Below are 13087 nucleotides of genomic sequence, written 5' to 3'. Positions count from 1 at the left end.
ACTGTGATCAATTCCTACCCTGAATGGACCTATTATTACTGATAATAAATGCAGACAACTGTGTGAAGGGGTAGTAAGAATAGGAAGAGAAGCAGAGAGATGTTTAGGTCAAGACATTTCTCTAAAGGAATATTTTACTCAAAAGACAAGTGTTAAGGAATGCTGAAGGTACAATGAAATGAAAATAAGATGCTCTGCATCACAAGTAAGTGGGGAGATAACTAACCATAAAACAACGTCGAGGCATGATCAGATTCACACTGATAATGTCCTTGTTGGTAGAGACATGGGATATTGGAAACCATCTTAAACTGCTGCTTAAAGTTTTAATCAGTACTTTAGAGATCAGTACTTTTTTTTTTTTTTTTTAATATATCAATCTGGAAAAAGGGCACATTTTATTAATCCTCAAGTTCCTTAGCAGATTAATAATAAAAGCTTCGTATAATTATCAATAAGTCCAACTGCTGGGCCCAAAGAAAATGCTAATTATTTTAAGGTGAGTTAGCTTCTTTTTCATCTGATTCATCATCCATAACCTGTTCTACACCCTCTACTTCCGGAATATAAAACTGCAGCATGTTCTGAATTCCATTTTTAAGAGTAATGATTGAACTGGGGCAGCTGGTACAAGAACCTTGGAGTTTGAGCTGTACGATGCCATCTTCAAAGCCTTTATAGATCACATCTCCTCCGTCTTCCTGCACAGTTGGCCGTATTCTAGTATCTAACAATTCCTTAATCATTGCCACAACTTCATCATCTTCTTCAGATCCTGCTTCTCCTGAAGATGTTTCCTCAGTAACTAAGGGTAAGCCAGAAGCAAAGAAATCCATGATTGTTGCATAAATATCTGGTTTCAGTAAATTCCAGTCTAACTCTTCACTTTCCTTTGTGACAGTGATGAAATCTGGTCCAAAAAAGAGCCAAAGGCAGAGGCCCAGCCCACTGAGCCACTCAGGCGCCCCCCCCAACCACATCTTTTTGAAGGCAACAATTTTTTTCAAAAGCTCAATATCTACCAGTAAGAGAATGGATAAGTATAATATAGTGATACAGTTATATGACAGAATGTTCATACAATATTAAAAATGAATGAATCTGATATAAATGTATCCATGCAGACCTGGAAAATAGTGTGTAAGAAAAACACAAGTTTCAGAATGTTAAATACAGGATGGCATCACCCATGTAAATTAAAAAATAATCAACATGTGCATTGTTAATGGATTCAGATGTGGGGAGAAAGTGTAAAATTGTCAGCTGTGTACATAGCAAATCTGTGATCGTGTTTGCCTTGTCGGAAAGAAGGAAAGATGGCATAAACAACAGAAGCCATTGGAGAAAGAAAGGAAACTTAACTTTTTCTCCCAATTTCTTTTTCTCCAAACAAACTGACAATCATCAAAAAGATGAGGCAAACACAAAGGACAATACGTTTTTACTTTTGTACTTTGCAAAATGTGTAACAGTAATGGAGAACCTGTACATCATTTTATTAATGAATTACTTAACAATGTGAAATCTTAATCCAATGGTAACTATTTAAATAGAATCTAGATATCTAGGTGATGTCTAGGTAGGCTTTTAAGTGTAAATGTATCTTTTGCTGAAAAAAGTGGGGAATTTCCTCTTTCTTTAAAAAGTGTTGTTGATTTTTGGGGGGGGGGGTTGTTTCGTTTTTAAATCTCCATTGGGTGGTTTCTGGGTGACCTCTCCTGTGTGGGGAGAATGGAATGGATCAGTGGTTCCTCAACCTGGTTGATCTTCTGAATCATCTTTGATAGACAGAAGTGTGAGCCACACTCCAGGTTTATGAACCGTATTCTCTGCAGGTGAAGCCCAGAGACTTGTTCCTTTATTTCTGTAGTGTTTGATAGCTACCAGGGGAGTCTCATAATTAGCCCAACTTGGAAATCTACCTCCAGATGTCCTCTCAGGTTTCTTTCTTCCCAATCATTTTTTTAAAGATTAATTAGTTCAGTACAGGAGTGGAGTGAAGTTGTTTCCCAGAGAGAGACTGGAAGTCCCCACTTAGATAGAAAAGGCTTCCAGTTTATAAAGTGAGCGTGTTTTCTAACACACCACACCCCTCCCCCAATTCTTTCTTGCTTTTAAGCCAGTCTGGGTTTAAGATGGGCTGTGATGCTTTAAAAAAAAAAAAAAAAAAAAAAAAAAAACCAGGTATTTCCAGTATCCTCTTTTATATAAAGGCCAGAATGTTTTCCTTGCTTTGTTGATCCCTTGTTTCTTTACTTCCCCCTCTCAATTTATCTTCAAGAATGTTACAGACAGTTGAATGTCAGTAAGAGCATTACAATTTTGGCTGCCAGGAAAATAAACATCATTGCAATTCTATTTGTATGAAACTCCTTGTCAGAGCAAAAAGTAACTAGTAAGCACAGATCTTTGATTCTGAATTGCAGTGTTCTTTGCACTTGACTTGCAGGTGAATATAACCTCCATTCGTACCACAAAATAAAAATGGGATAATGATTTGTGCCTGCGAGGCATTTTCTTTTGGAGCGAGGCCTCACTATAAATCCTTCTGTCGGTTATTGGAGGAGTTATATGTCTTACAGTGCTTGAGACTATAAATACACGGGTCATAAAGGGACTGCCTCCTGACAGACTTCTCGTCTGTATCTGCCATATACAGCTTTTCTGAGGGCTGGCGAGAGGGAGGACAGTAGAAGCAGAAAATGTCAGAGAGGAAGTTTCCTTGTGGAAGCGTTTTGTGTTTACTAGTTTTTAAAGACCATATCCTAGGGAGTGGCCTGAATTTATGTTTCCAAACACTTTTTCAATAGGAAAAGATGGAGGTAGCAGGTTGCTGCTAAGAGGGATTTCTTCAATATTTTCTTTCTTTCTTTCTTTCTTTTTTTTTTTTTTAAAGATTTTATTTATTTATTTGAGAGAGAGACAGTGAGAGAGAACATGAGTGAGGAGAAGGTCAGGGGGAGAAGCAGACTCCCCATGGAGCTGGCAGCCCGATGTGGGACTCGATCCCGGGACTCCAGGATCATGACCTGAGCCGAAGGCAGTCGTCCAACCAACTGAGCCACCCAGGTGCCCCGATTTCTTCAATATTTTCTATCCTTTCTTTCCTTTCATCTATACTTAGACTCTAATTCCTGCTCTGACCTTGTGCCGTTTGCCCATGCTGACCCACACATCTTCCGCCTTGTTGACATCCAATGAAAGGGGAATCCTAGGAAGCCACCTGTTCATGAAGTTTTAGACCATCTTCCTTCATGCTCACTCTTGACCCCCATCTTGCTTCTGTGCTCACTCAGCTCCTGACCAATGGCTTCCCTGTTGATAATGTAACACGTGGCCCTGAGCTCTAATTCTACACTCAGCTTTTCCCACTTGACCCTCAGGTCTGCTCTTTGCCTTGGTTTTGCCCCCTCTGACCCTGTCTGTTCTGTTTCTGGCTCCTACATACCAACCTAGTGTTGTCTTTACTTTATGGCTTGAGAAGGACATCCCCCTCCCCCATCAGTGCTAAGGGTTGATGCTCTCCTGCCCAGTTTTGGCTGATGATCTAAGTAAGCTTGCATCCTTCCTCTAGTCATATCTGAGACTGTATGGCTAGATTTCTTTTGTAAATAGTCACTATATGCTTGCAGGGCCTCACATATATTCTTAGGATGCCATTGTCAGAACACTTTTGAAGCATTTGAAATTGCCTTCTGACCACAATGACTTACACAACAAGAACTCAGTTGGTATTTGTTGAATGAGTCAATTACAAATAGGGACAAGAAACTCAATCTTGTTGCTTTATAAGAATACTTCTTGTTAGATTCAAAGGAGCATTTCCTAACTTTTAGGAGCTACCTTATTTGTAACACATGTCTGTCACTAGATAATTATGGAACATTAAAAACAATAATAAGAACCCCTTTATCCCAAGGCACAGGATCGACCATCACTGCAGATTGTTAAATGGACATGCGATAGCCTGGAAAGGAACTTCTCAAAAAGGTATAATTTTTTTTTTTTAAATTTTTTATTTTTTATAAACATATATTTTTATCCCCAGGGGTACAGGTCTGTGAATCACCAGGTTTACACACTTCACAGCACTCACCAAATCACATACCCTCCCCAATGTCCATAATCCCACCCCCTTCTCAAAAAGGTATAATTTAAACAAGTTTCAATTAACAGTGGAATTTTTAGACGTATGCAGTCTCTGATGATGAATTCTTTAAAAGGGATTATGTTGACATTTAGTTGACATGTTTGATGGTATTTTTAAAAATCAGTGACAATATTTAACAGCCACCCTTTTTACACTGAACTTCTTGGAAATAGTATCTTGGGCTCTTGTTGACTACAGTGCCATTTGATTTTAACTTACGGAAGACATCTAAGCTGGAAAACAATTCCCACCTCCCCCCACCCCAATCCCCAGAAATCTCTAGCCCTTGTAAAGCTATAATGAGTAACACAGTCAAAGAAACAAGGTAGAAAACATTTTACTTTCCTTCTCATTTTCTGCTCTATGGGTTTTAGTTGGTTCCTCAAATACTTTAATTCATTGTGCTACCAACATCGCACGAGCATTTTCTCTAATTCAGGCCCTGTGTTAGGAATTGGCCAGACAGTAATAAATGAAATAATTCCTGGCTGTGAGGAAGAAACCGTTGCTCTAGGAAGCATAGACAAAAAAATTTGCAAATAGTGGTAGGTACTCTTTAGTGTCTTGTCAAGAATGCTTTAGGATGATAGACGTAGTCTATTGCCTAGGTGACTCAGATGGAGTGATTACTTCATAAGAAAAGTGGTGATTCACAGACCTGTACCCCTGGGGATAAAAATATATGTTTATAAAAAATAAAAAATTTAAAAAAAGAAAAGAAAAAGAAAAGTGGTACCGATGTAGATCAGAGGTTGAGAAGCTTTTTCTGTAAAGAGCAAGATAATAAATATTTTAGGCTCTGTGGCCAGACAGCCTTTGTTCTAACTACTTAATTTGGCCATTGTATTGCAAAAGCAGTCATAGACCATGTGTAAATGGCTACATTCTAATAAAACTTTATTTACAGAAACGGGGAAACCAAAAGAAGGGATCTGGTTCACGAGCCTTGGTTTACTGATCTCTTATCTAGATTGTGAGAGATAAGGAAGGTAAAAATATTTCAAGTACAGAAAACAGCATCCGAAGGAATAGAGCCTACGTATCCCCGGGTAATAGCAACATGAAGACAGCCAGAAGAAAAAAGAAGTGCTGAAAAGAAGCTGAGTAAGAGTGACTAAGGTTATGCTGGGAAATGCATCATACGTCAATTTAAGGAGTTGGATTTTACCCTGAGGGGAATCACCAAATGAGCTTCTCTCCTGTAAACCTGGTATAAATCAATTTGTTCTCTTTCCAAAGTCAGAGGTGGAAAGTCTAGTAGAAGAAATAGCACAAGCTGAATACAAATTCTTGTTTTTAACATATTTATCATTAGCAGTGGCTAGATCATTAGGCATATCATACATAATCTTTTCAGCTGTCCTACACAGCCATCACCAAGAGCCTAACAGAGGCAGCATACACATATGCCAACAATACAAACTCTCAACCAACTCTGTCTTCAGCCAACAACTTGTTTTGCTGTTCACTTAGAAAAAGTGAGAAATTTGGAGAAAATCACTCCTGCTAATGACTTTTTTTTTTTTTAATTCCCAGGGAAGTTTTATTAGAGGAAACTTGAAAAATGTTTTAGTTAAAAAAAAAAAAAAAAAAGCCAAAATGCTTTTTTTTTTAATTTTTTTATTTTTTATAAACATATATTTTTATCCCCAGGGGTACAGGTCTGTGACTGCAAATGACTTTTCTATAGCCATTAAAAAAAAAAAGCCACCGAAGAGAGCAGCACTGAGATGAAATGCTATAATGGGTCAACTACAGGGGTGAAAAACTGCCCAGTAGCCTAGGAGATTTTATAATACAACAATACGTCTTGAAGATAGTTTAAAAAATAATTCTTAAGGACAAGGAACATCTCTGTAATTAACTATTAAAAATCTGTATCACTAAGAGAATCTTAGAATCTCTTTGTGCTCATAAATTGGCTAAAACTAATAGCAACAGTTTGTAAAGCAATTTTAAAGCCATTTGATAGCATAAATAAATATATAAATAAAAGAGAGTTACATATATAAATATAAATATATATATATATATATATATATATATATATATATATACATTGTGTGTGTGTGTGTGTATAAAATCTTTGAGCAATGCAGGGTTTGGGTAACTGACCCCCGTGCAATCAAAAATTCCCCCAAAACTTTACTAACAGCCCATCATTGACCAGAAGCCTTAACAATAGTATAAAGAAATAGCATAACACATATTTTGTATATTTCATGTATTATATACTGTTTTCTTACACTAAAGTAAGCTAGAGAAAAGAAAATGTTTATTAAGAAAATCATAAGGAAGAGAAAATATATTTGTAGTGCACTGTATTTTTTTTTAATAAAAAAAAAGAAGAAAATCCATATACTGGTTGACCTTCACTGTTCAAACCCCTCTTGTTCAAGGGTCAACTGTATCTATACATAAGGAGATTAAATATCTCTTTAATTTTGCTATTTTAATATCATTTGATAAATAATATTTAACAGTAGTGTAAAATTATATACTTTGAGTAATTTTTATTCCTTGATTTTAATAATCTTTATTTCCATGATTTTCTAATATAAAAATAATGCCATGCAGACATCAGTAAGAGAAGAGATAACAGAGGAACAGTGTCCAGGGATAGGGCTATGGCCTGAGTCAGAAGATAAAAAGTCTGGTTCTGACTGGGAGCCTGCAAGTCTGGGCCATTCTCTCTGAGGTCAGAACATACTGATTCTTTAACTGAATGAACTGGGAATCATGAAAGGTCAAGCAATTCCCACTGAGGTCAAAGCATCAGGGATCATGGAGGCCCATAAATGGACCTGTTCAAGTACAACTGACCCACTGAGGGGAAGCAGGGAGATGAGGGGCTGGAATGTTCTGACAGCTTCCATGATTGCATCCAGGTAATAAATTAAGGGAACAAAGTGACAGGTTATAACAACATTCTGTCTCTTGATTTGGACCACTGATCATAAGAGTTCTCCCTAATCTACCTATAGATTATATATCAGAAGAGTAAGCAGTCATGAGTCCTCAAAGAAAGGGAAATCTTTTGGCAAAGCACATTTAAACATAGTACAAATATCAAAAAACAACTTGTAAGGAGGAACCTTACACAAGTCTCTTTCATCACAAACAAGTTCTTTCTTGGAAGGGGCACAAAGACATTAGCACACTTTACACAAAAGCAGGAACAACAGTATTATTGCTGCCTTGATCTCCTTATGAGAGGGGAAAAAAATCATTTCACTGAGGTGTCAAGTGGGTCTCAGGTCCGTTTTGAGTATTTTCCTGATGTTTCCCATTGAAGTAGGAGGAAACTTAGGCTTAGCCAATGTGTATTAAAAATAAAACAAACAGAAATGTCCTTGGGTTAGAAAATGCCCCTCAGATATTGTATCTTCTCTGGGGGACTTCTAATCAAGCGGCAGGCAACCTCAGTGACTTTGATGATGGAACGTAACTGGGGAAGCCACACGGGCAGATGTCCATGACCAGAAGACTTCAGGCAGATCAGAAGGAGCTCTGGATCATTCAGCAGTGATCTCAGTCCATAGACACTGGACATTGTGGCCCATGTGCCACACCTTATGTCCAGTGAGGGACTTGCCCTTGGAATGGCACAAAACATGTTTGTCGTCTACTGTTTTTCTGCCTGTTCCCTTGCTATAATGAGACCAGTTTTCCTTTTGGGAGCTGCTTCTTCATTGCATATAGTCTTGATGAGACTGTAAGTCAGGATTCCTGGATAAAGCTGATCGGAATATCAAGCAAAGCTAATTAAACTCTCTCTTTCAGAATTTAAATTTAGGGCAGAGGGTTATGAGGACACAGAATAACTGGAAGTGGTCATTCAAATCGGAACAGGTGACATATTTTTCTACCTGCTCAACAACAACAAGACTGCAACCAGACAACTAACATTAAAATTTACCAACCCCACCGCCATCGGCAAATTCCAGTATTCCTGATAGCCATGAGGAATTTGCATAAAGGTGGTCATCCGTGAGCCAGAACAAATGTGGTTCAGTCCTGTGATTGACACTAACGCTCGCCTCACTTTCTTTTAGAAAATAACCAAGGCAACAAAATAAAAAATAACTTAGCTTTGAAATCACATCGACGATAACTTTGTAGTGTTAACTATGAGAGTCCTTGTCACACCTTCCAGGAATATGATGGTTTAAAAAAAAAAAAAGAAAGAAATCAAGCCTATTGCCAAGTTTTCGAAGACATGCATGATCTTTAGCGTTCGGAGTTCTGGCTTTTATCCCAACGTGTAAACCCATTCTTTCAAGTTTTCTTCTCTGGCCATATGGCCTCAGCCTGCAAACCCCGCGCAAGACCGCGTCGGTTCCGAAAGGCTCTGCCACATGGTGGCGCTCTGGTTGTGCCTTTCGTGAAATCGCGGGCGTTTTCTTCTTCAGGGAAAGGTCTGATCAAAACATGAAACAAAACAAAACAAATAAAGCCTATTCACGCCTCAACTTCCGATTGTCTTAGTAAAAAGTGTTCTTTTTAAAGTGTTTTCTCGAGACAGCCTCCCTGGGTCCTCCTCCTGTTCCTGAAGACGGCAGGTGCCCCTGACTCCCGCACTCAGGCAATTGTAGCCCGCGGCCACCCCAAGTGGAAGACTTGGCAGAAGCTGTCTGATTGGAAACAATGGGAGGCTGGTTTACAGATACTCCTGATCCCTTCCTGTGACTGTTCCTCTCTTTGCCCAGGCAGAGCCCCTGCCATCCTCTCCATAAATGAATCACCGGGAGATTTCCAGCACATCAGTTTCCTGACCAACGGCTTGCTCACTCATTCCCGCCAACCTGAAATAGAATGTACTAACGCTGTTACAAGGTCTAATGGATGGAGTCCTGGGATGAAATCATTCAAATTTAAACTCTGAATGTACACAAAGCGCATTGTCTCAGAGTAGGGGACACTGGGGAATAGCAGTGCCTTTGCCTCCTCCCCTACCCCCTCCAGGGAGCCTGTGTTTTCTCTCTCTCTCTCTTTTTTTGTAGGTCCTTCACAATAGACATTTATTGAATATCTAGTTTGCATCCATGGGAGATGCTGGCCTATGTGCCAAAATATGTTTTTGTAAACCCAAAGATGGTTTGTTGAAGTGATTTAGTTGTTGTTCAAAGGAGCTGTATTTTGACGAGGATGAATGCCGTGAATGTTTTCAAATATGTACTGCAATTAACACTATAGTGAGATAGCAGACATCATTATTATTTTTATTAGATTTATGCATTTATAGCTAGTTCGTGGCAGAGCCAGGAGTAGACAGACTTCAAGACTTCCAACTGTGTTTCCTCTTGAGGGAAAGTGGCCTTAAGGTAGAGGAAGGTTTAGTTCTGCATAACTGGAGGAAGCCTGATGCTGGTGATTTCTAATAGAAAATTCACAGGAAGCAGAATAACATTTTAGCTGAGCAATATGAAGAGAAAATTATAAGTTGATTGTTAAACAAGGATTTTTTTTTTTGATAAAAGAGAAAGCTCAATTGTAAGTTATTTTCTATTGCTGTCTAACAAACATCTATGAACCAAGCGGCTTAACAGTTCACTATTCTGTAGGTAAAAAATCTGGCCATGGCATGGTTGAGTTCTGTGTTCAAGAGTAGCATAAATTTGAAATCAATATGCTGAGTGGATTGGGTTCTCTTCTGGAGACTCGGTGGGGAAGAAACCTCTTTCCAAGCTCAGCGGTTGCTGGCTGGATCCATTTCCTTGTGGTCGATCGTCTGATTGATGTCCACATTCTCCTGTTAGCTCTCAGCCAGAGCTACTCATAGCTCCTCACTGCGTGGCCCCCATCGGAAATTCACAACATGGTTTTTGCTTCTTCTAGGCCAGGAAGAAATGTCTTTCTGACTTCTTCTAAGACTAGCCGGGGCGGGGGGGAGAGGGGGGATAAAATCTCTCTACTTAGAAAGGGCTCATGTGATTGATTAGGTCAAACCCACCCAAATTATCTTCCTTTCTTAAGATTGACCGATAACGGGTTCTTAATGACATCTGCAAAATATTTTCAAGGCAAGGTCTAGATTAGTGTTTGAATATCTGGGAACTATGTGTATACCAGGGGTTGGCATACTATCGCCAAAGATCTCATAACTCCACTCCCTTGCCTCTGCTCTGATCTCAGCATATAGGAGGCTTGCGGAAGTCTCCCCAGTGTCCTCTGCCTTAGGAAGACTTGTTTTTAATCCTTAGGTACCTTCCTGGGCTGAGTGAGAGATACAAAAATTAGATCTGGAAAAAGGTCTTAGAGATGAAGCCAGATCTACCTGAAACCAGGAGAGAGAGGGTCCGGAACCACTCAGGGTCAAACAGAGGGTGGCCAGTCTGGCTCCGCCCAATGTCCTCTGATCTCCAGTCCTAACCTCCAGCTACTTCCCACCAGACAGTGCAGCTCCACAGTGGGGCTCCCCCCAGGCAGAGAGGAGGAGAAGAGAACAACAATTTGGTAAGCTTTTAGTAATACTAAGTATTTAAAAAATAAAACTAAATTTTTCCCCCCCTAAATAACTATCCTTTATTATGAGATTATGCTGCCCCTTTTTATTTTCCTTTTTCTTTTTATAGTGGTGGCGAGAGATAAGCTAGTTGGAGTGCAGAGAAATGATTGGTATGGTTATTCCATAATTCACTTTTTAGCCATGAGTACAGTGTAGGTCTTTCAGTTCCCAGATCAGGTTATAAGAATGGCATCAGGCTCTTCAGAGTATCAGATAAATCCTTTAAAAGAAGCAAGAAGAAAACTACATAAATAATGAACATACTATGATCCAACCGTTTCAAGTGCTTCATCTGCTTTTCAGTTATTATTGTTATTGTTTAGAAAGTTCATTGCCTTTCAAATCTTCAAATTATATTACAACCACTGTCCCCGGCCCCCGCATCCTACATATGCTGTAGTGGCGTAGAAATTTAGACCTAGAGGAATCAATTATCATTATTATGATCATTGACATTCCAGTGACCATCAGGAGGAAGCCCCAAAGCCCCTGAATTTCTAATCTATTCCATCACCTTAGTTTCTGACGTGTTTGCAATACACTCTAGGCATGATAATTCTGTTTCCTGCCAGATTGGTAAGTGTATCTATAGGGATTATTAAGAATTAGCAATAGGATAAAGAAAATGGCTAAATACTTACAAGCTACTATCATTTAGTGACTGCTAGTATGTAGTCCTCTTCACTCTACACGCAAATGACAATTCAAAGGGACGGTGTAACTTGGCCACCGTTAGAAATTTAGGAAATGGCCGAGCTGTCGACGATTCTTGGACTCCATAGCCCAGGTTCATTGTGCTTCCACACGTGACCATCAACCACTTCCGAGCATGGGCATACCCTTTTACCACCACTGAAGAATAATGATTATTTTCATAGTTGAGTGACTGGACTGAAGCCTTGAAGCCCTAGCCCTGAAACCAGGAGTAGGGTCTAGACACGGCCTGCTTGCTAGCTGTGATGGACTCAGTTGAATGGCTTCGTTCAGTTCTCAAAGCTTCAGTTTCCTTGTCTGCAGAACAAAGTGATAGGTTAAAGGGACTCCCGTGGATGGCTGCCTTCCTGAATGGCGGACCTCCTTGCATTTGGGTTACCTGGTCTCAGTTTATTCGCTTATTCAGTCGCTTCCTCCCTTGCCTCCGTCCGTCCTTCGCTCCAGCCTTCTGCTCTTTACTTCTGTGTGTGTTTCAACTGCCCCTGCTAATATCAGCAGCACTGGGACTATTAGAAGCATTACTACACCTCGGCTGTCATATTTCTTCGTATGGCTTCTGCCTCCGATGTCATTATTCACTTCCATTGGATACATCCTCTTACTTGAGTTTCAAAATCTCTGCGAGACAGTTATTATGACCTCCACTTTACAGCCGAGAACTAAGATATTCGGAGAAGTAGGAAAAATTTATTAGAGGTCACATTACTAATCTGTGGGAAGTATAGGATTTAAAACCGTCTTTAAAACCCAAGATCTTTATCATAATGACCAAAATGACATTTATTAGATTCTCCTTATCTGATGTTTGCTTTCATAGAAAAATAATCTTTTAAATACAACCCATTAAACATAAAATGGACTTTCCAGGAAGATGTACCAGGTTTATCCTGTGACCTCTGGTGCTGCCTGGCTCCCAGGCACACACACACTTCTGTGCATATATATTTCAGGGTTTGAGAAACTCCTGGAAAAGGATCTAATACTGGGGTTCATTTGTTTAGATCTTTACTGGATTCTGTTTTGTGACAGGCAGATAGATGAGTAAGGCAGGGTCTCTACTCAGGCGCACTGAGGCAATCAGCCTTGTTTTGCAGTAACCACTCCACAGGCTTTTGGGGTGGGAGAAGTGGGGGTGAAGACTCCCACTTAGCCAGCTTCTGGAAAGTAAGGCTGTGAGAACTCTGGGTCCGATCCTTATATCTCAGTGAAAGATTTGCAAAATGCAGTCCTCAGACGGGGCTACCTGTAGATGCTGCCCAGTTTAGGGACAGTGATTTTTCTTTGAAATAAAAGGATTTGGCTCTGGGGCCCAATATGGGAAGGGGATATAGAGGAAGCAATAGGAAAGAACTTTCCCTGAGGCCCTGAGGAGAATTTGGCTGCAGATGATTATTTTCAGTGATAAAATGAGCATGAGCTCAGAAAGCCAGAGGCCTGAAACAGAGCAGGGCAAGACAGATGCTGTTTCTCAGTGACCAGCCAGGGCGTGTGTGTGTGCACGTGCGCATGTGTGAGTGTGTCCCCATGGCTGCTTGTCTGTGCTCGTGTGCACCTGGTCACCCAAGTGTGACATATGCGTATGTTTGCATATGTGAGAGTGCATGTATGCCTGTGTGCATTCTCTATGCATATCTGCGTGCTGTGTTCGTGTTGTGTGTGCATGTCTGTGAATGTGTGTTTGGGAGTGTGCACACATGCACCCTGGAAGGGAATAG

At 39.9% G+C, this 13087-nt stretch overlaps 1 protein-coding gene across 1 annotated transcript; it reads right to left on the bottom strand.

Annotated features, from left to right (window-relative positions):
* Nucleotides 1–379: 379 nt before the first annotated feature.
* LOC132023930 (NFU1 iron-sulfur cluster scaffold homolog, mitochondrial) lies at nt 380–920 on the bottom strand. The gene has a single exon (XM_059410048.1). It carries the CDS (start codon nt 834–836, stop codon nt 495–497), a length of 342 nt encoding a protein of 113 aa, XP_059266031.1. The 5' UTR covers nt 837–920; the 3' UTR covers nt 380–494.
* Nucleotides 921–13087: the final 12167 nt, after the last annotated feature.

The sequence above is a fragment of the Mustela nigripes genome, chromosome 8 (assembly GCF_022355385.1).
Source record: "Mustela nigripes isolate SB6536 chromosome 8, MUSNIG.SB6536, whole genome shotgun sequence".
Classification (NCBI taxonomy): Eukaryota; Metazoa; Chordata; class Mammalia; order Carnivora; family Mustelidae; genus Mustela; species Mustela nigripes.
The sequence above is the reverse complement of the archived record's forward strand: the minus strand, read 5'-3'. Positions and strand labels throughout refer to the sequence as shown.

Coding starts and splice junctions, on each gene's coding strand:
- LOC132023930 (XM_059410048.1), bottom strand. CDS start 836: ATGGATTTCTTTGCTTCTGGCTTACCCTTAGTTACTGAGGAAACATCT.